Source organism: Cetorhinus maximus, chromosome 7, assembly GCF_964194155.1.
Source record: "Cetorhinus maximus chromosome 7, sCetMax3.hap1.1, whole genome shotgun sequence".
In the NCBI taxonomy this organism is placed as follows: domain Eukaryota; kingdom Metazoa; phylum Chordata; class Chondrichthyes; order Lamniformes; family Cetorhinidae; genus Cetorhinus; species Cetorhinus maximus.
Genome location: NC_135885.1, coordinates 54,609,653 through 54,629,108, shown reverse-complemented (window position 1 = coordinate 54,629,108; position 19,456 = coordinate 54,609,653). Strand labels below are relative to the sequence as shown.

General features: G+C 40.6%; 1 protein-coding gene across 10 annotated transcripts in view; it reads left to right on the top strand.

The window, feature by feature from the left end:
- Positions 1–17,061, top strand: part of LOC144682802 (glutamate receptor 4) — a 272,035-nt gene extending 254,974 nt beyond the window's left edge. For 4 of the 10 annotated variants that reach the window (XM_078545523.1, XM_078545527.1, XM_078545525.1 and 1 more), the window contains 4 exons: positions 7,296–7,543; positions 12,760–12,874; positions 15,478–15,612; positions 15,970–17,061. In XM_078545523.1, the coding sequence (XP_078401649.1) occupies positions 7,296–7,543; positions 12,760–12,874; positions 15,478–15,612; positions 15,970–16,134 (663 nt within the window). In that variant the 3' untranslated portion in view covers positions 16,135–17,061. Of the gene's footprint in view, positions 1–7,295; positions 7,544–12,759; positions 12,875–13,785; positions 13,901–15,477; positions 15,613–15,969 lie in introns of all 10 variants that reach the window. The other 6 variants (XM_078545526.1, XM_078545524.1, XM_078545521.1 and 3 more) reach the window with 2 other exon arrangements.
- The last annotated feature ends 2,395 nt before the right edge of the window (positions 17,062–19,456 follow it).

Sequence of the window (19,456 nt, the reverse complement as noted above, 5' to 3'; positions counted from 1 at the left end):
TCTTTTATGAATGAATGGCTGTTTTTAAAGTTTTTTCACACATGTTATTGTTACTATAGGGTTCATTGGTTCTGTACAGAGTGCATACTGGCTGAATAGACATAGAAGTGCCATAGGTTGGCATGGAGGGTTTGAGGGACAATGGGAGTTGGGTGGGGGTCATTAAGTGGTATAAGTTGGCATAGATGGGTCTTGGGGAGTGTGTAGGGGTAAGGGATTGTGAGGGGTGAGTGCAAGACGGCTGTTTTCTGTATTATTACTTTTATTGTAACAGGAAAAATGTCACAGACCATCATGGTGCGCCTTTCAAACAGCCCACCTTGGCATCCTGCAGCCTTTGTGGCTGCCTCCAAACTCTTTCAGGGGGCAGCAGGCCTGAGTCCAGTTACCACTCACTCCTGGGACGAAAATCCCAGCGTTGCAGGCACCTTCGCCTGAGGCAGGAGCGCTGAGCCGTGACATTTCCCAACTTCCCCTACCCGCCTCGAGGATGAAAATCCAGCTCATTATCTTTCCAGATTAGGAAGTGTTTTGCAGAGTTTAAAGAGTGGAGTTAGAGGCTATGGTAAGATTGAACGTATTTAATCTGTAAAAAGAACAGGTTTGAATGAATGAAAGATTCAATGTTTCTGTTGAGAAAAGCAGGTTGGAGTTTCCATTAGTCCAGCAATGGATGTGCGTATTCAAAAATATTGTCACACGTTGTTTCATGCTATGCTTGTGCTTTTTTTGGTAGTATTTTTTTTCTTCCTGATTTGTCTGCCTTTCTTTCATGCTCGCTCCTATGCAGCATATTTTGTTTATTAATGGGAACATGTTGGCAATGGATGTCTTCAGGACTACCTAGAGTGCTGTTCTGAGATTGACAGGGAAGTGAAATGGAGCATTCCTGTACAGTAAGCTGCTACATCTAGTAGCCTAGCTAGAGACTGACAAAACTAATAGTAATATAGATAAGGTAGAACTTTCCTGTTATTTATCACACAAGTTTTCAGTTAGCTGAGCTGTACTCTCTGGTATTGTCTCCCGTGCAGCAAAGGAGAGTAAGAAATTAGTGACAATGTTTTAAACATAAGAAAAATTACTATTTGGACCTGTCCAATACTTGTGCGTAAACAGAGTCATGATCAGAACCAAATCTCCAGTTCAATGATTGAATCTTCTGAAAATGGGGTAGTTCAGTGGTCGCAGGGTATGAGCCCACAGTGATGCCAAATATATCATGACAAGAGTAAAAATGTCGAAATTCTAGCATTGGAAGCTCTTATTTATCAGAAAATTAATAAAACAGTTTCACCAAAAGTTGAGCTGATGCCTTTATACCAAAGGAAAATAATATCAAACATGGGCTAAATCTGAATTTAAATTGACTTCTCCAATATTCTTGTTCTAGTCTCCAAAGCTCCACCCTATGTAAACTTCCAATCTGTCTAAAACTCCATTGCCCACATCCTGTCCCACAAGATGTGCAGCAGACACATTCCGCTATCCTCACCAACCTCTACTGGCTCCGCATTCCTCAACACATAGGAATGGAAATTCCTTTCAGCCCATTTTTTAGCTTGAAATGGGTGCGCACACAAAATGTATACTCCTATTGGGAGGCCTGATACCAGCCCCAAATTGCACTTTAAGCTTCATGAATATTATTTGGGCCTCTTGTGGCTCCAGACACAGCTTGTCCATTTAAGAAAATGAAAATCAGTCCACTTGCCTAAAAGTTAACTGCCCAAAGATAAGACCTAAGAGGGGAGGGTCATGGAGTAACAATTGGGGTAGGAGGCCAACTGGAAGTCGGGGGAGCAGACCGCACAGAAGACTTGGACATTTTTGATAATAAAAACATTACTGGCCCTGAAGAATCCTCAGAAAACCATATGATTTACATAAGCCATGGACCTATCCTTTGTTAAAATGGTCACCAAGAATGCTTTAAAATGGCCTGAAGCCATATTGGCCTGACATCTTTCAGGTGTGCTTTGGGTATGGTTGCCCAAAATTGACCCCTTTGCCCATAAAATGTGTGCAACAAGATTCAATTTCTACCCTGCTAAATTCAAAATCCTTGCCCTGATCATTAATCCCTCCAGAACTTTTCCCCATGTACTGTGTGCCTGTCCATACCCTTCGGTCTTCTGTTCCTGGCCTCCTGTGCAATTCCTCTTTCCTATACTTCACCATCAGTGACTGACTGTTCAGTTTTCACAGGCCTACTTCTCTTCGGAACTCTTTCCTAAACTTCTCCTCCTTGATAATTCCCACCCTCCCTGAAACTTTCTTCTTGACCTTGCTTATGGACATAGAATAGAACAGTATATAGAACAGTAAAGCACAGGTGGACGTCTTCAGGCCATCGAGTCTCCTTAGAAGAGCAATCCATTTAGTCCCATTCCCTCACTCTTGCCCCATATCCCTGTAACTTTTTTTCCTCTCCAGGTATTATTCTAATTCACAGAATCACAGAATTGTTATGGTGCAGAAGGAGGCCATTCGGTCCATCATGTCTGCACCAGCTCTCCGAATGAACATTATGGCTCTGTGCCATTCTCTTGCCTTTTCCCTGTAACCCTGCACATTGCTTCTATTTAAATAATCATTTAATGCCCTTTTGAATGCCTCGATTGAACCTGCCTCCACCCCATTTCTAGGCAGTGCAGTCCAGACCCAAACCACTCCCTGTGTGAAATAGGTTTTCTCACATTGCATTTGCTTCTTTTGTAAATCACTTTAAATCAGTGCCCTCTCATTCTTGGTCCTTTTCCAAATGGAAACAGTTTCTCCCTATCTACTCTGTCCAGCCCCTTCATCTCTGAACATCTCTGTCACATCTCCTCAGCTTTCCTCTCCAAGGAGAGCAGTCCCAGCTTCTCCAACATATTTTCATAACTGAAGTGTCTCATTCTTGAAACCATTTTTGTAAACCTCTTCTGCACTCTCTCCAATGCATTCACATCCTTCCTAAAATGTACGCCCAGAACTGTGCATAATACTTCAGCTTAACCTTCTTGATCTAATTATAAAGCCTAAGATACTGTATGTTTTGTTAACCGCGCTCTCCACCTCTCCTGTCACATTTAATGACTTATACACCATACACCCAGGTTCCTCAGCTCCTGCACCCCCTTTAGAGTTGTGCCCCTTATTTTGTAGGGCTGTAGCTCCTGAGCTCCCCACAGTATTGACCGCCCCACAGCCCTACCATCCTGACCCCGCTCCCAACCTGACCGGACCTCCCCACTGACCTCCAACCACCCCCATCCGATTTCCAACCCCCCCAGATGTCCAGCCCCCCCAAATGTGCAGCCACCCCCACCCCAATGTCCAACCCCCCCACTCCTGCCGATGTCTGACCCCCCTATCTCCCTCCAATATCTGACCACCCTCCACCCCACCCGACTCCAATTCCCCACATCCACCAAATCCTCCACTTACCTTAGAGACTTACCTTCTTCCTGGCCTGTCAATTTCAATGGGACCTTTAACCTCACCTGGTTTATGGCAGCTAGAGCCATAACAAAGGGGGCATGTTCTTCTTCGATCCGACTCTGCTGGACTGCGACACTGGGCTGCCTGGACCTCACCTAGCCTGTGTCAGAAGGTTGGGAGAGACAGTTACTGAAGAAATTTCCCGTAAGTAATTGGGCACGGAATGGCAATCCGACGCTTAATGCCACTCCCAAGAAAGTTATGGCCCTAAGGCGGTGGCATAGTGGTATTGTCACTGATTTGTTTTCCAGATACCCAGGGTAATGCTCTGGGGGCCTGGATTTGAATGCCACCATGGCAGATGATGAAATTTGAATTCAATAAAAATCTGAAATTAAAAGTACGATGACAATTATGAAACCATTGCTGATTGTCGTAAAAACCCCTCTGATTCACTAATGCCCTTTAGGGAAGGAAATCTGCTGTCCTTCCCTGGTCTGGCCTACATGTGACTCCAGACCCACAACAATGTGGCTGACTCTTAAATGCCTTCTGAACAAGGGCCAAGGGCAATTATGGATGGGCAATAAATGCTGGCCTCGCCAGCAATGCCCATATCCCATGAATGAATAAAAACCTTTCCTCACAAGTCTGTTGTGCAGCACTGAATTGAATGCTTTTTGGAAGTCTTTTGACATGTACACCACATCAGCAGTATTACCTTCATAAATCCTCTCTGTTACCTCTTTAAAAAGATTCCAGCAAGTTAGATAAACACAATTTTTCCTTAAGAAATCCACGCTGGCTCTTCCTAATCAACCCACATTTTTCCATGTGACTATTAATTCTATCCTGAATAATTGTTTTTAGAAGCTTCCCCACCACCAAAATTAAACTGACTGGTCTGCAATTGTTAGGCTTATCCTTACAACCTTATTTGAACAAGTGTATAATTTTTGCAATTCTCCAGTCCTCTGGCACTTCCTCTGAGTCTAGGGAAGGCTGAAAGATTATGGCCAGTGCCCCTGCAATTTCCACTCTCACTTCCTTCAATATCCTTGGATGCATCTCATCTGGTCCTGGTGCTTTGTCAAGCTTAAGTACTGACAGTTTATCCAATATCTCCTCCTTTTCAATTTTGAACCCTTCTAGTGACAGTGTTTCCTCCTCTGTCACCATGGCCTGGATAGCATCTGCTTCCTTGGAAAGAAAGATGCAAAATATTAATTTAACTTCAGCCATGCCTCTTGCCTCCAAGTGTAAATTCCCTTTTAGGTCCCTAATTGGCCCAACTCCTCCTTTACCACCTTTTTACTATTTATATGCCTACAGGAGACTTTGGGATTCCCCGTTATGTTGGCTGCCAGTCTTTTCTCATAATCCCTCTTTGCTTCTCTTATTTGCTTCTTCACCTCTCCTCAGAACCTTCTGTATTCAGCTTGATTCTCAATTGTATTATCTACCTGACACCTGCAATAAGCACACTTTTTCTTCTTTAATTTCTATCTCCTTTTTCATCCAGGGAGCTCTAAATTTGTTTACCTTACCTTTCCCTTTTGAGGGAATATATCTTGACTGTGCCCAAACCATTTCTTCTTTGAAGGTAGCCCTTTGTTCAGCCACAGCTTTTCCTCCCAACCTTTGCTTCCAGTCTATCCGGCCCAGCTCCATTCTTGCCCCATTGAAGTCGGCTCTATTCCAGTCAATTATTGTTACTCTGGGTTGCCCATTGTCCTTTTCTACTGTCACCCTAAGTCGTATGATATATTGATCACTGTGTCCTAAATGTTTCCCCACTGTACTTGATCTACTTGGCCCACCTCATTCCCAAGAACTAAGTCTAGCAGTGTCTCCTTTCTTGTTGGACTGGACACATACTGCTGTAGAAAATTCTCCTGAACACACTCTAGGAACTCTTGCCCCTCCCTGCCCTTTACACTACCACTATTCCAGTCTATATTCAAGTAATTAAAGTCCCCCATTATAACTACTTTATAATATTTGCACCTCTCTGTAATTTCCCTGCAGATTTGTTCCTCTACATCCTTCCCATTAGTTGGTGGTCTATAGGCTACACCGAGCAATGTAATTGCACCCTTTTTGTTCTTTGTTCTAGCCAAATTGATTCTGTCCTTGAACCCTTCGGGACATCCTCTTTCTCCAGCACTGCAATGCTCTCCTTAACCAATACAACCACCCCATCTCCTTTTCTTCCTGTCCTTTCTTTCCTGAACAACTTGTACCTGGGGATACCCAGTCCTGCTCTTCCTTGAGCCAAGTCTCTGTTATCGCCACAACAGCTGCACCAATCTTACTTACTATACTCTCTGGGTTCACATACATGCAATATAACCTTGATTTTGACTTCCTTGACTTTCCCCCTTATTCCGTCTCCTCCTATTAACTTACTATTCTCTATTCTAGTGTTATCTGTCCCTCACAGTATTTTGCGCACCCTGGTATTCCTCTCTAATATTCCCTCCTCGTTCCCACATCCCTGCCAAGTTAGTTTAAAACCCCCACAACAGCACTAGCAAAACGCCCTGCAAGGAACTCAGTCTCGGCTCTGTTCAAGTGCAACCTGTCCAGTTCGTACAGGTGCCATCTCCCCAGAGCCAATCACAATATCCCAGGCATCTAAATCCCTCCTTCCTGCACTATCTTTCCAGCCACGCATTCATCTGCCTTATCCCCCTATTTCTGTACTCGCTTGCATGTGACACTGAGAGTAATCCGGATATTACTACTTTTGAGGTCCTGCTTCCTAATTTTCTACCTAACTCCCTAAATTCTAACTGCGGGACCACATTCCTCTTCCTACCTAAGTCATTGGTACCAATGTGGACCACAACCTCTGGCTGTTCACCCTCCCCCAGAAGAATGTCTTGTAGCCACTCCGTCACATCCTTGACACTGGCACCAGGGAGGCAACAGAACATCCTGGAGTCATGTTTATGGCCACAGAAACACCTGTCTGTTCCGCTAACAAATCCCCTATCACTATTACTCATCCTTTCTTCTTCTTCCCTCCTACACAGCTGAGCCACCTGTGGTGCCAGAACCTTGGCTCTGACTGCACTCCTCTGAGGAACCAATGCCCTCACCAGTATCCAAAATGGAAAACCAATTAGCGAGGGGGACGCCAGGGCACTCCTGTATTACCTGCCTGATTCTCTTGGACTGCCTGTTAGTCACCCATTCCCTTTCTGCCTCCATGCTCCTAACCTATGGTGTGACTACCTCTCTGAACATGCTATCCACGTAGCTCTCAACCTCGCGGATGCACCACGGGTCCGTTTCTGCTCAGCTGCTCCTATTCCAACTTAGAATAATTCCAATGTATACCATGCCTCTTTCCCCCATGCACCGAATTCCCATGTGAGCTTAATTCGCTGCTCGCTCAGTACCTGTCTGACTCCAGTGTAGTCGCCGGTCTCCTCACACACCCCTTACTGACCCTTTTGAAAGCTGCTGTTGGATTTGTTTCCACCAGCCGATTAGGCAGACCATTGCAAATTCTTACCATTCAGTGCGTGAAAAAGCTTTTCCTCACATCATTTCTCGTTCTTTTGCCAATCACCTTAAATCTTTACCCTCTGTTAATAGACCCTTCATCCATTGGAAACAGTTTATTTTCATTTACTCTATCTAAACACTTAATAATTTTAAATATATGTGCCAAATCTTCCCTTATCCTTCTCTGCTCTAAAGAGAACAGGCAGCTCCTCCAGTCTGTCCAGTCATCTCTCCATGTTCTTCAGTCACTGCACAGCTTCCATTTCTTCTCTGCTAAGCACCTTGGGCTGTTTGCTACATGAATGGAACTAGCTAAATCCAAGTTATTGCTGATTCCCATTTCTCTTTTTCAGAGATCAAAAATAGCAATATATGAGAAAATGTGGGCCTACATGAAATCCGCAGAGCCTTCTGTTTTCACTAAGACCACAGCTGAGGGTGTTGCCCGTGTTCGGAAGTCCAAGGGCAAGTTCGCTTTCCTTCTGGAGTCCACGATGAATGAATATATTGAGCAGAGGAAACCGTGCGACACGATGAAAGTAGGAGGCAACCTGGATTCCAAAGGATATGGAGTGGCAACGCCTAAGAACTCCCCATTAAGGTGGGTGGGATAGTATAACAATATGTCATTGTGTTGTTATAGTATTCCACCTACCCTGATGTCCCTTGTATTTCTTTTATCTTGTGTGACTGGTATGTGCATGATCTCATTCCACGTCTTTAAAGAGTACGCAGGTAAAGAATGTTCCACTATTGAAAAAAGGATCAATTGTACTTCCCTTAGTGGCACTAAAAACTATAGGAGGAGGGAACTAAACAATCCCACTTTAGTACTTTTATAACGGAGAAGTTTTTCTGACTCAACAAATAAAGTTCGCATGAATCTTAATGTAGGCATCGAGAACTGCACAGCAAACAACTTTAATTTCCATCCAAGTTACAGATAATTTTACAATATACTAAATTGAAAGAAGAAAACATTTGCATTTATGTAGTATCTAATCAAGTCTTTACAATGTGTCAAGGTGCTATACTGTCAATGGATTACTATAAATAGCAGTCCTTGTTGAAATGTAGACGAATACAGCACTTTAGAGTATCCTGTGGTAAGGAAACTTTATAAATTACTTTTTGTAGTGCCACCACCTTAAATACTCCCACAAAGGCATGTTTTTATCTTAATTTTAAAGCTTTGTGTTATCCAGTAGGTTGTAGATTATTCTGTGATTCTGGGCTTCAGGTGAGAAATTGCTTTCAAAGGGAATGCGGATCAGAGAATCAGGGCTACAGTATTGTGGCCATATCTTTAGCCCGGATTTTCACCTGCTTTGATTCCAAACAGGAGTGCAAGATCACAGAATTATCTTCAAATGTGCGCATTCACCCCCAGGCACTACCGCGTGTTTCATTCTCATAATTAATGATGTTCAAATGCCTTTTGTACCACAGTTTTGATGTGATTGCTTCCATTCCACTTAAACCTTCTGTATTTGGAGAGGTAAGAACAGGTTGCAGGTTGTGACCATGACAGAGATGGTTGTCTCACAAATTTGACCTTATTCCTGAACCTAGGAGGTCCTAGACAATTTATACTGGGATGACAATGGCCGGGATTTTCCCTGCCTGCCATCAGGCGTGTTCTGTGAGGTGAGCAGACAATATGGCGAGAAGGCCAAAAATCAGTTTTACGACGTTGTGAAACCAGTTTGCGATTTTCCGCTCTATCCACCGAAAGTGGGCCGCGTTCCCTGCCATCAGATGTCGGGAACCTCATTGTAATACATCAGCATATCATTATAAGGCCAGCCCGCTGGACTCATCCCCTCCACCCCGCTGCATCGTCCACCCACATCGACGGGAAAACACACTGACGTGTTTCACAACAGCATATACAAAGCGTGCATTTGATAGGCCGCACTTCTCTCGGGACTTCAAGGTTTGTTTGCCTACCTTGCTTCGGTCAGCATTCGCAGTCATCAGCACCAGGCTTCACAGACAGCACCACAGCACTTTTAGGGGGGCTCATGGGTAGGTCTCTGCCTACCAGATCAGCCATATCTGGGTGGCTTTTCAATGGCTGCAGGGCGAGGTCTTGCTTGGGGAAGGGGGAGAAGTGGCCTCAGGCAAGGGTAGAGGCTGTAGGATGAGAGTTGGGGGAGGAGGGTATCCCAGGGTGTGTGTTGGGGCACATGTTGATCTGTGCAAGTGGCCCCAAGATGGTGAGGGCTGAGGAGTAAGTCTCCAGAGGAGTTCAGGCCAGATGGACATGTGAGAGCATGTGTGTGAGAATGGGTGGCAATGTCCCTTGAGCTGGCAGTGAGTGAGATGCCAGTGAATGTGTGGTGGGTTTGAGTGTGTGAGTTTAGAGTAATGAGATGGTTGCCATACCCTGGCTGTACGGATGAGATCATTCATCCTCTATCTGCATTGGATGGCCAACCTCTTCTGTGCGACATTGGCACTGATCACCACTGCCATCGCCTACCAAGCTGGAGTGGTAATGTAGCTGCCCATCCTGCGGCCAGAGCGGGGATAGAAGACATCACAACGGGCCTCCACAGCGGCCAAAAGGCACTCGAGGGCTGCAGTCTTCTTGCCTTTCAGGGCCATGTCTCCTTTGCTGCAGTCCTGGGCTGGAAGCACTGAGCATGGCTGTACTTTAAATGTGGTTCCTGGCGTGAGGAAGTGGCGAGGTGACGGCGTGGCAGGTGAATTGGAGCCTGCTCACCATCGAAACGGCATGTATCGCGGGAATGCATAATTAATGCGGTGGGTTTGTAATGATGCAGTATGAAAAGCCACCATTGCAGCCAGTGGTTAAATGTCATTTTACCCACACACTACTGCACTTAGTGCAAATCTGGGATGATTCCGCCCAATGAATAGACAAGCCTAAACTTTTCCATTGGCTAATGCAACAGTAATTATGCAGCTTGCAAACCAAATGCAACCAATCTCCCCCTCACCTGACACTATCATCAAATTTGCTGCTCCTTTTTTTAATTTGATGTGGTGATGCTGTCAAGACTGATAAAGTGGTGATGGTCTTTCTTCTGAACTACTGTAGCCCTAGTGATGATGATGCTTCTCCCATAGGAATTAGCTAAGGAATTCCAGGATATTAAGTCAGCTATGATGAAGGAACGGCTATATGTCCAAGTCAAGATGGTTTGTGACTTGAAGGGGAACTTGGAGGTGATGATGCTCCCATGATATTGCTGCTCTTGTCCTTCTTGATGGTAGAGGTCAAAAGGAAGGGAGGTGGTGTTAGAGTAACCTTGGTGAGTTGCTGCAGTGCATCTTGTAGATATAATGCAGCCACAATATGTCAATGATGAAAAGGGTAGTTATTGAACCTGATGATAGGAGAACCAATCAAGAAAAATGCTCTTATCTGCAGGGTTCTAACATGGCCAACTTTTGGTTGTCGGCTGTTGATTGACTATTAAGAGTGAGACTATACTAACACCTAAAACACAAGTGGACAGCCATTTGATAATTGCCAATTATAGCAATATGGAAATTAGATGCATCCTGCCACTCTGTGGTACTGTGCTAATGCATTGATGAGACTGGCCTTTAAGCAAAATATTGTTGGGTTTTTAGCCTAAGTTATTGAGCAACATAGGAGTAATACATTCTCCAATAATCCTGGTTGATATGATGATTAATTATGTATTTGAACTAAATGAGGAGATGAACTTTCTTTGAAGCCTGATAAATGGAGTTTTGCTATTTGCCAATTAATATTGATCTTCTGTGGATCATCAGAAGGTGGATTATAATCATCCTCCCACTTTCCTCTCTCTCCGTGGGGAAACACTTCAGTGTTTCAAGCTGGAATCAGAAACTCACGTATTGAAAAACTATTGCCAAATCCTGCAACCTACCACACTGTGGGACTGAGCATCGGCAGGTCTTGAGAACAGTGTTGTTATATTCCCTGGTACATACTCTTATTTAGATCCTGTTTGTATAGAAACCACTCTACATAAAATAATATGTTAATCCGCACATTTTTCTAGTTATATAGGTTATTTTTGCAGATATTATGGTATGCATATTTCAAAAACTATAAAGGTAATTTATTACTCAAAGGGGAAAGGAAAAACCAACAGCTTGGAAAGCATATTTGTCATTGCCTAAGCTGTGCCAATAAGAACATAATAGAAATGTCCTTTTCGAAAGCAACATTTCAGCACCTTTTTAAAGGAGCTTCAGAAACATTTACTTGTATATTCAAATGTGCAGATATTTTAAGACTACACGATTTATTGGACTGACCTAGTCCATTAGGTCTTAACGCTTATACTACATTTCTAGGACTACATTTGTCGTTTCAAGATCCTATCTTACAGCTTGTCTAACTACCTGTAGATTTGGTTCACCTTCAATGCAACAACCAGTCTAGCATGCTTGACAGACAGGGCATTTTTTGTCTACGCAGAGTGTCAATATGTTGAGATGGAAGAGTTTCTGTGTGAGAACAAGGCAAATTGGGTGAAAATGACATAATGGTTAAGAGTTTTTTTTATGTTATAAAAAGAATAAGTAGCAAAATATAATGCTATTTTCTGAGTTATATAAATAGAGTATTGTTAGCAGTAGATTCACTATTATAGCTGTTGAATCAGAATGGCCAGTTGAAGCATTAGAGTTGCATTTTGATGAAGAGCTTCCCACTGTATGTTATACTTCTGCTTCATCATGCCGTGTTGCAGAAAAGTCACTTTGCATTCTTTCATTGGATATGATGATTCTTCTCATAGATAAACCTCAAGACATCTTGAAAAGTTTTAAATATACACCAATGTGTTGCTATTTATGTTAATTTTGCTGGATCTCTTGAGTTGTTTTCTCTGGATGTATACTCCCAGGTAGGAACGGGCCAGTAAACAATGATAAAGCATGTGCAGGACAGTGTCAATTTGGAATGTTACAATCCCATGAACAGAACACTGTGAAAATCCTAAGATTTAGGAATACAGCTACAAACTTAGAGTCGGAGGTCAGAAAATATTTCTTTGAAGCAACAAGTTATGATGTTAGAATGGAATACCATAAGTGACTGTTGAAGCTGAGTCAATCACAACTTCTAAAGGAATCAAACAAACACCTCAAGAGGAACAATATTGAGGCACTGGGGGAAGAGTTGGCATCAGAATGGACGCTCCAATATAGACCAAGTACCTTCACAAGCACAATGAAACAAATAGTTTCCATTTACGCTGAAGCTTCTAGAATTCTATCAATTCAAGAGACAAATTTATCATCATTTACTGAATTACTTCTGCTTTCCATTTGGCTTCTATTCTTTAATTATTCATGTGTTTTTCTACCATGTGGTAGTAGCATTTACTATATATAATTTGCTAACTCCAAAACAGCCCCCTCAGTAGGCAAGTTGGGGTAATTTTAATTTTTCATTATAGCATAAAACAAGTGACATTGGATTGACTGCCTTTTATAGGTGCTGCCCATTGTAGATCCTGCCTGATTTAACCTTCCATTTAAGTCAAAAGAAAGGGAAATCGGCAAGGCATATAATGGACAACCAATTCAGTATCAACCGTTTTATATTGCTAAATGTTAAAATCACCCCCATTGGCTTTACAATAAGGGGAACCATAGTGTAGTGCCTAACTATATTGAACAGTTTGTAAAGCACGGCGTGTCAAAGAAGATTGCTGAATCAAAGCTCTGAATGATAATGAAGGTATTATTTAGCATCGAACAGAAGAGATTACTATTTGTCCTCTTCCGTCTCAATTTTTAACAGCTGTGCACTTTCTTACAAGTATGTTTTATTGTTTCAAGAAATGCTGTTAACCTCGCAGTTTTAAAACTGAATGAACAAGGACTCTTGGACAAATTGAAAAACAAATGGTGGTACGACAAAGGAGAGTGTGGCAGCGGGGGAGGTGACTCCAAGGTTAGCCTCAATGTCACCACAAGCGGGTAACAGTGTACTAGTAATGGGTATGTCTGCTAGCATATGAAATGAGCTCTACAGTAATTGTCAATGTTGCACAACCGCAGCAGCTAAAATCCTGAGAAGAATTTTATTTCTAATAAAATAGCAAGATGATGCAAGTACTGTAAAAACATAAATATTTGCCATCTCTTTTCAACACAGTTCATTCTGCAAATGATGTATATAAATACAAATATATTATAGACATATATTGCTGGGCAACATGGTGGTGCAGTTGTTGGTGCTGCTGCCTCACAGTTCTGGGGACCCAGGTTCAATTCTGACCTCAGATGCCTGTGTGGAGTTTGCATGTTTTCCCTGTATCCATGTAGGCTTCTGCTGGGTGCTCCAGTTTCCTCCCACCATCCAATGGTGTTGTGGTGGATACAGTTAAATTGCCCCTTAGTGAGTGTGTGCCCTGTGATGGACTGACATCCTGTCCTGGGTGTACCCTGCCTAGCATCCATTACCTGTCAGGATAGGCTCTGACTCCCCATGACCCTGAATTGGATAAAGTGGTTCTGAAAGAATGAGTGATATATTTTGCTTTATAATTAATATTCCATCAGGTCATTTAACTTAGCTACATTTTCAAACATGAAAGCAGCCTTTAAAGTCTTCTTGCCAATATTTCTGGTTTCACGGTATTTGCACTTGCCTTTATTTAAATGCTTCCCTAGCAGTATGTGCCTATTACTTAAAGCGATATAGCAGGTCTCAGTTGTATGTCAGTTTCTGTACTCGGGGCCTGTGCAGCATACGCCTTCTGGGGCTTTGCTATATCACTTTGTAAATAAATTCTGTGTGGCTTTAATTGAATAACATAAAATAACATATATAATGTTATTTATGTTATTTTCCACGTGAAGAGTTCCCGTAAACCTTGCAGTTTTGAAACTCAGTGAGCAAGGCATCTTAGACAAGCTGAAAAACAAATGGTGGTACGATAAAGGTGAATGTGGAGCCAAGGACTCTGGAAGTAAGGTCAGTCGCTGCAGTTTGGGACCTACTGTTGTCTTCTCAGAACAGTTTAGGGGCATAAATACTGACATATATATCATATTTATGATAATTAAATGTAATATATTCAGCAGCAGTATGTTGCAATAAAGCACTGATTTTATTATTGTATAATCAGGTAATGAAAATATCCCAACTCATTTAATAAATTAAGATATATTTAGTCAAGATTAGGTAGGGCTCAAAATCAAATTCACTGCAGTTGAAAATTAGGAGACATAGCATTACACCATGTTGCAGTAATTATCAATGATGTTTACTAATCATTTTGCTACATTAAGTTTAACCTAGTACAACTTAAGATGTAATAAATGAATGACACATTGAATAACTCTTTTCCGGAATAAAGAATTTGGCCAGGTATGCATGACTTTGACCTTTAATTGCAACAATCTGTCAATTTTACAGCTGAATGAATTATATGAAATGCAGACTGAACTTTTGGCCCAATTTTGTATGTTCATTTGAAACAGAAGACTATTTATCTAACACCTTAACATACCTCTCAGAAATGTCCTGAAACACTACACATACGATGAATTACTTTGAAGATATAGTACCCGTTATTAAGTAAGCAAATTTTGCACATAGCAATATCCAACAAACAGAATAACATAAGTGAACAATTAATTTATGGTTGAGGGGGAAATGTAGGCCAGAACACCTCCTTTTGAATGTTGGCATGGATCTTCATTATTTAACTAAAAAAGCAAAGGGGTTCTATTCAGAGGGAAGCACTCCTTTAGTACTACATAATAGATCACTGATACAGTTTAAGAAATCCTTGATAATCAGGTGAAATCAATCTGATGAAAATTGGCAGATTGTGCAACAGGCCGGCACTCCACTCCACCAGACTGCACCCAGGCGGTAAAGGTGAAAATTCTTCCCAAAGACATTTGGGCCTGTTAATATGGCTACTTTCGATGCTACATTTATGTACTGCATTGAATGAGCTTTGAGAACAGCAAAGTGTACCTAGATTAACCATGTTTATGCTTTGTTTCCCCACCTTCTATTATCAATCTCTTTTGTCCAAAAGCTATTCTTTTCTTTCTGTGTCTGACATACAAAAGTAACTGTGTACGCCAAAGAACACTTCTCATTGCACCATTAAGCATCTTCAGAGACATACTTGCATTGTATAGAAATCTTTTTTTGTCACCTGCCTGCTACATTTAAAAAGATTCTTGAATATTAATATTTATTTTTAGTCCCCACTGATTATCAATGCAATTTTCACATTCATGTGATATTTTGAAGGTCAAAGCTTCATATAAAGTGCTAAAGTTCAACATCATGATTTATCTGCATTTGGGACATATTCGTAGCAGCAAATCATTTATCAGATCGTGTTCATAGCTATTTACTGTGTATGTAAAATAATATACACACTTTGGCCAATGCAAGTCATTTATTCCGTTTGCTCAAGGAATTGATTGCTTTAAATATAGGTTATAGTTTTACTATTGTATCGTCCTGTCTTTGCTGTATTAACACTCTCTACAGAAGTCTAATCGATTTGCCTTGTTTCTTCTTAGGACAAGACCAGCGCTTTGAGCCTTAGCAACGTAGCTGGAGTCTTCTATATTCTAGTTGGAGGCCTTGGTTTGGCAATGCTGGTGGCTTTGGTAGAATTCTGTTACAAGTCCAGGGCAGAGGCGAAGAGAATGAAGGTGGCAAAGAGTACACAGAATTTTAATCCAACTTCTACGCAGAATACCCAGAATTTAGCAACATATAGAGAAGGTTACAACGTATATGGAACCGAAAGTGTTAAAATTTAGGGGTAGGATTTAGGGCCTAATAAAGTGGGTGGTGCATTTGTAATGAAGTGTTGTGGTATAATGTCTAGTGGTACTGCTTGCTTACATATTGAGCTATGGCCATAAAAGAAATACTTAAGAGGATGTTACAACATTCGGCTGCTTATTTCTTAGCTAAGAATGACATTTTTGGTGTTTATTGTATTCTGTTGTTGTTTTTATCAAAATAAGGTCATGCAGTAATAGTATTTTTTGTTTCAATCCCAGCTGACCTTTTCAGAAGCCATGAGAAACAAAGCCAGGTTATCTATAACTGGAAGTGTCGGAGAAAATGGCCGTGTATTGACTCCAGACTGCTCGAAGGCCGTGCACACTGTTCCTACTATTAGACAGAATCCAGGATTGGCTATAGTAGCATCGGATCTACCATAAAAACCAAATACTATTTGAGTGCCTTAAAAAAATTACAGAATGGTCTCGGTGACTAATGGTAATGTACCACAGACTGTGACAACATTGCAAGAATCCTCACTAAATGTGAAGACAAAGAGCAGGGTGGGGGAGAACTCGCTTGGAACAGATCACCATCAGGAAAAAGTGTGCATGAGCTCTGTTTAAAACAGCCCAATTCTGATTTGATATCAGAAAAATTCTGTCAAGGTTACAGAACAAAGCAACTAAAAACTTCGGAAGAAATACATGCCAATAAGGAATTGAAACCATTACCAGTAGAAATTCAGATGCGAAGAACCCATTGCTAGAAAAAAATCACACTTGGCTTTTGTCCTAAGACATATTATGAAAATAGCAGTCAATGAACATATTAGCCTGCGTCTAAATTTCAGAATATCCATAGAGTAAAGGGGAGTGAACCACTTATACTGGAAAACAAAACCACTGAACCACGGATGGAAAAAATAAATAAGTAAAATTTGTGAATTTTACTGCAAATGTTATCTTTTCTTTAAAAAAGGAAGATTTTTTTCTTTGAAAAGGAACAAAATAAAATGCTTGCTTTTTAATGAAAGTATGTTAATGAGAAAAAAGTTCAGTAGTGGAAAATAGTTTTTTTTAACCATTTAGGGAAGTTCCATTGCAATATAGGAAAATTAATGCCACATCTTATTAACGTATAAAAAAATACTTTTGTAATGAAGAAACCTCATTGTCTTCTTGTTTGCTGTTTCCATTTCATTCACTACAATATTGCATCATTCAAACTACCACAGTCTGCATCTGTCTAACTTGGAGGAGAATGTTAGTTTACACCTCAGTCTACAATGTATAGTCGAAACAAATATTGTACTGTGTAATAAATTGTGCTTTTTTGTACCCACTAAAATGAATAAAACTGAATAATTCTTGATATTTATTTGAATATCAGAATGTTAGTAATATCCATGCTTTATGGGCACTTTGTACGGAACTATGTACTTATTATTTGAAAGTTCTATGACAGACAAATACTTTAATGCACGATTAAGAGAACATTATCTGGAATGTCCTGCCTTAAAGCATAGCAAAAGTAAATTCAATAGTAACTTTCAAAAAGGAATGGGACAAATACTTGCAGAGGAGAAAATTGCAGGGCTGTGAAGAAAGATCAGAGGAATGGGCCTAATTGGATAGCTCTTTCAAAAAGCAAGACATCTCTCACAGGCAAGATGGGCCAAGTGGCCTCTGTCTATGCTGCAAGCTTCTATGATTTTATAATAAAGTATTTGATACGCAAAAATAATTACCAGGTAAAATTGTTACGAAGTTTCATACTTTTTTTGTGTCTGTTTAATAGCTTCTTGTAGTTTTCATGTCACAATGTGCAGTATTTCCCTTTTAATTTTTATTATATTTAGTTCTCCTAATTGGCTTCATTCACTCAATTAACTTCATTTGAGTGATTCACAAAATGTGAAGTGTTTTACTATGAAGTTCTAAACTAGTGAATTGTTTTCCAGTAGATGCAAGGATGAAGACATTTTTAAAGTTTTATGTCGTTGCACTCACACAACTTGTGTTCATGCTGATTTTCACCCATAACACTACTATCATAAAGCAGGTTTAGATAATAGCACAATACTCAACTGGAGTAAACTGACGTTAAGTATTGTTGGTGAGAGCGAAGGGGGTCAACTATCAACATAGCGTAATCATGTGCTGCTGAATGGAAGCTGTTATTAACATAATAGCAGCATCAAAGCTAGAAAGTGAGGAATAAACATCACTGAAGTCACTGGACGTGGCACCAGAATGGTTTGTGCATTAAGATTCCTTTGCTGGGTGCAAGTCAGCAGAGTGAATCACACTTAGGGCCAGAAGGGTACAAAAGGTGTAAAGTGGTTGGAAATTTTGATTCAGTAGCATAATCAATGGAGAGTAATTTACTTGTTAAATAAATTCATAATGCCATGAATGTCTCAGTATGTAATGATGTAAGCTCTTCTCATTCAACTACATGATTACCAAAACAGGCTTATTACTAAAAAAAAAAGTTACCCTGGAAATGACCTCAAGTAGAACTGGCCTTAGAACAGCCACAAAGTGCACAAACATCCACCAAGCAGGAAACCTAACTCATACATTTGAGAGATTGAAAAAGCAAAGACTGAGAGGTGATACAGATCTTTAAAATTATGGAGTTTGATAAGCTAGAACCACAAAAGATGTTTCCACTTGTGGGAGGCCCTAAAACTAGGGACTATGAATATAAAATGGTTATTAATTAATCCATAAGGGACTCAGGAGAAACTTTTCTCCAAGAGTGTTAGAACGTGAAACTCTCTCACATGGACTGAGTGAGGCAAATAGCATCGATACATTTAAGAAGCTGAATAAATACAGGGGAGGAAATAATTATTCTTTCATGGGAGGTGGGTGTCACTAGCAATACTTTTTCAGGGAGCAGCTAAGAATCAACCTCATTGCTGCAGGTCTGGAGTCACGTGTAGGCCAGGCTGGGTAAGGATGGAAGATTTCCTTCCCTGAAGGACATTAGTTAACCAGGTGGGCAACAATTGTTTACAACAATGGTGAGATTAGCTTTTAATTCTAGATTTTATTAATTGAAGTTCCACCAGTTGCCATGGTGGGATTTGAACCCATGGCCCCAGCATTAGCCTGGGCCTCTAGATTATTAGTCCAATAATATTACCACTACACTGCTATTTCGAACAGGATAGGTGATAAAATGAGATGAAATATGTTGGTAGGAGGCTTGATAAACTTTGGCATAGAACTATTGGGTTGAATGGATTGTTTGGTGCTGTAAATTCTGTATAGGTGCCAGTCACTGCACCACCTACAGGTCTAAAAGGTACTGCAGGTAAAAGTTGACATTGTTAACAAGGATTTGCCATTGCAAATCCTAATATAAGAGTTTTCAATGTATTTTGAGATTAAACATTTCTGGGATGAAATTGAGCTTTTTAATATACATTATTACACTGAAATATATCTAGAATAAAACATAATTGCTACAGAAAGTTTTTTTTTATAATAAAGAGTAAAATATGCAGATGTATTAAGGTATAAAGAAACTGTTATGTAAATCAAGGCACCAATACTGATAATGTATTATACCTAATGTTCATCCAAGAATGGGTAATAAGAAGTAACCACACACAAGGCAATGCTTTTAATGTTCTGATTAAAAAATCATTAGTTATGACCAAATGCTACGAAAAGTGAAACAAAAAAAAATACCTTACAAAAGCTGATTTTTGAACCATTAAAAGCAATGAACAAAATCTCAATGAAA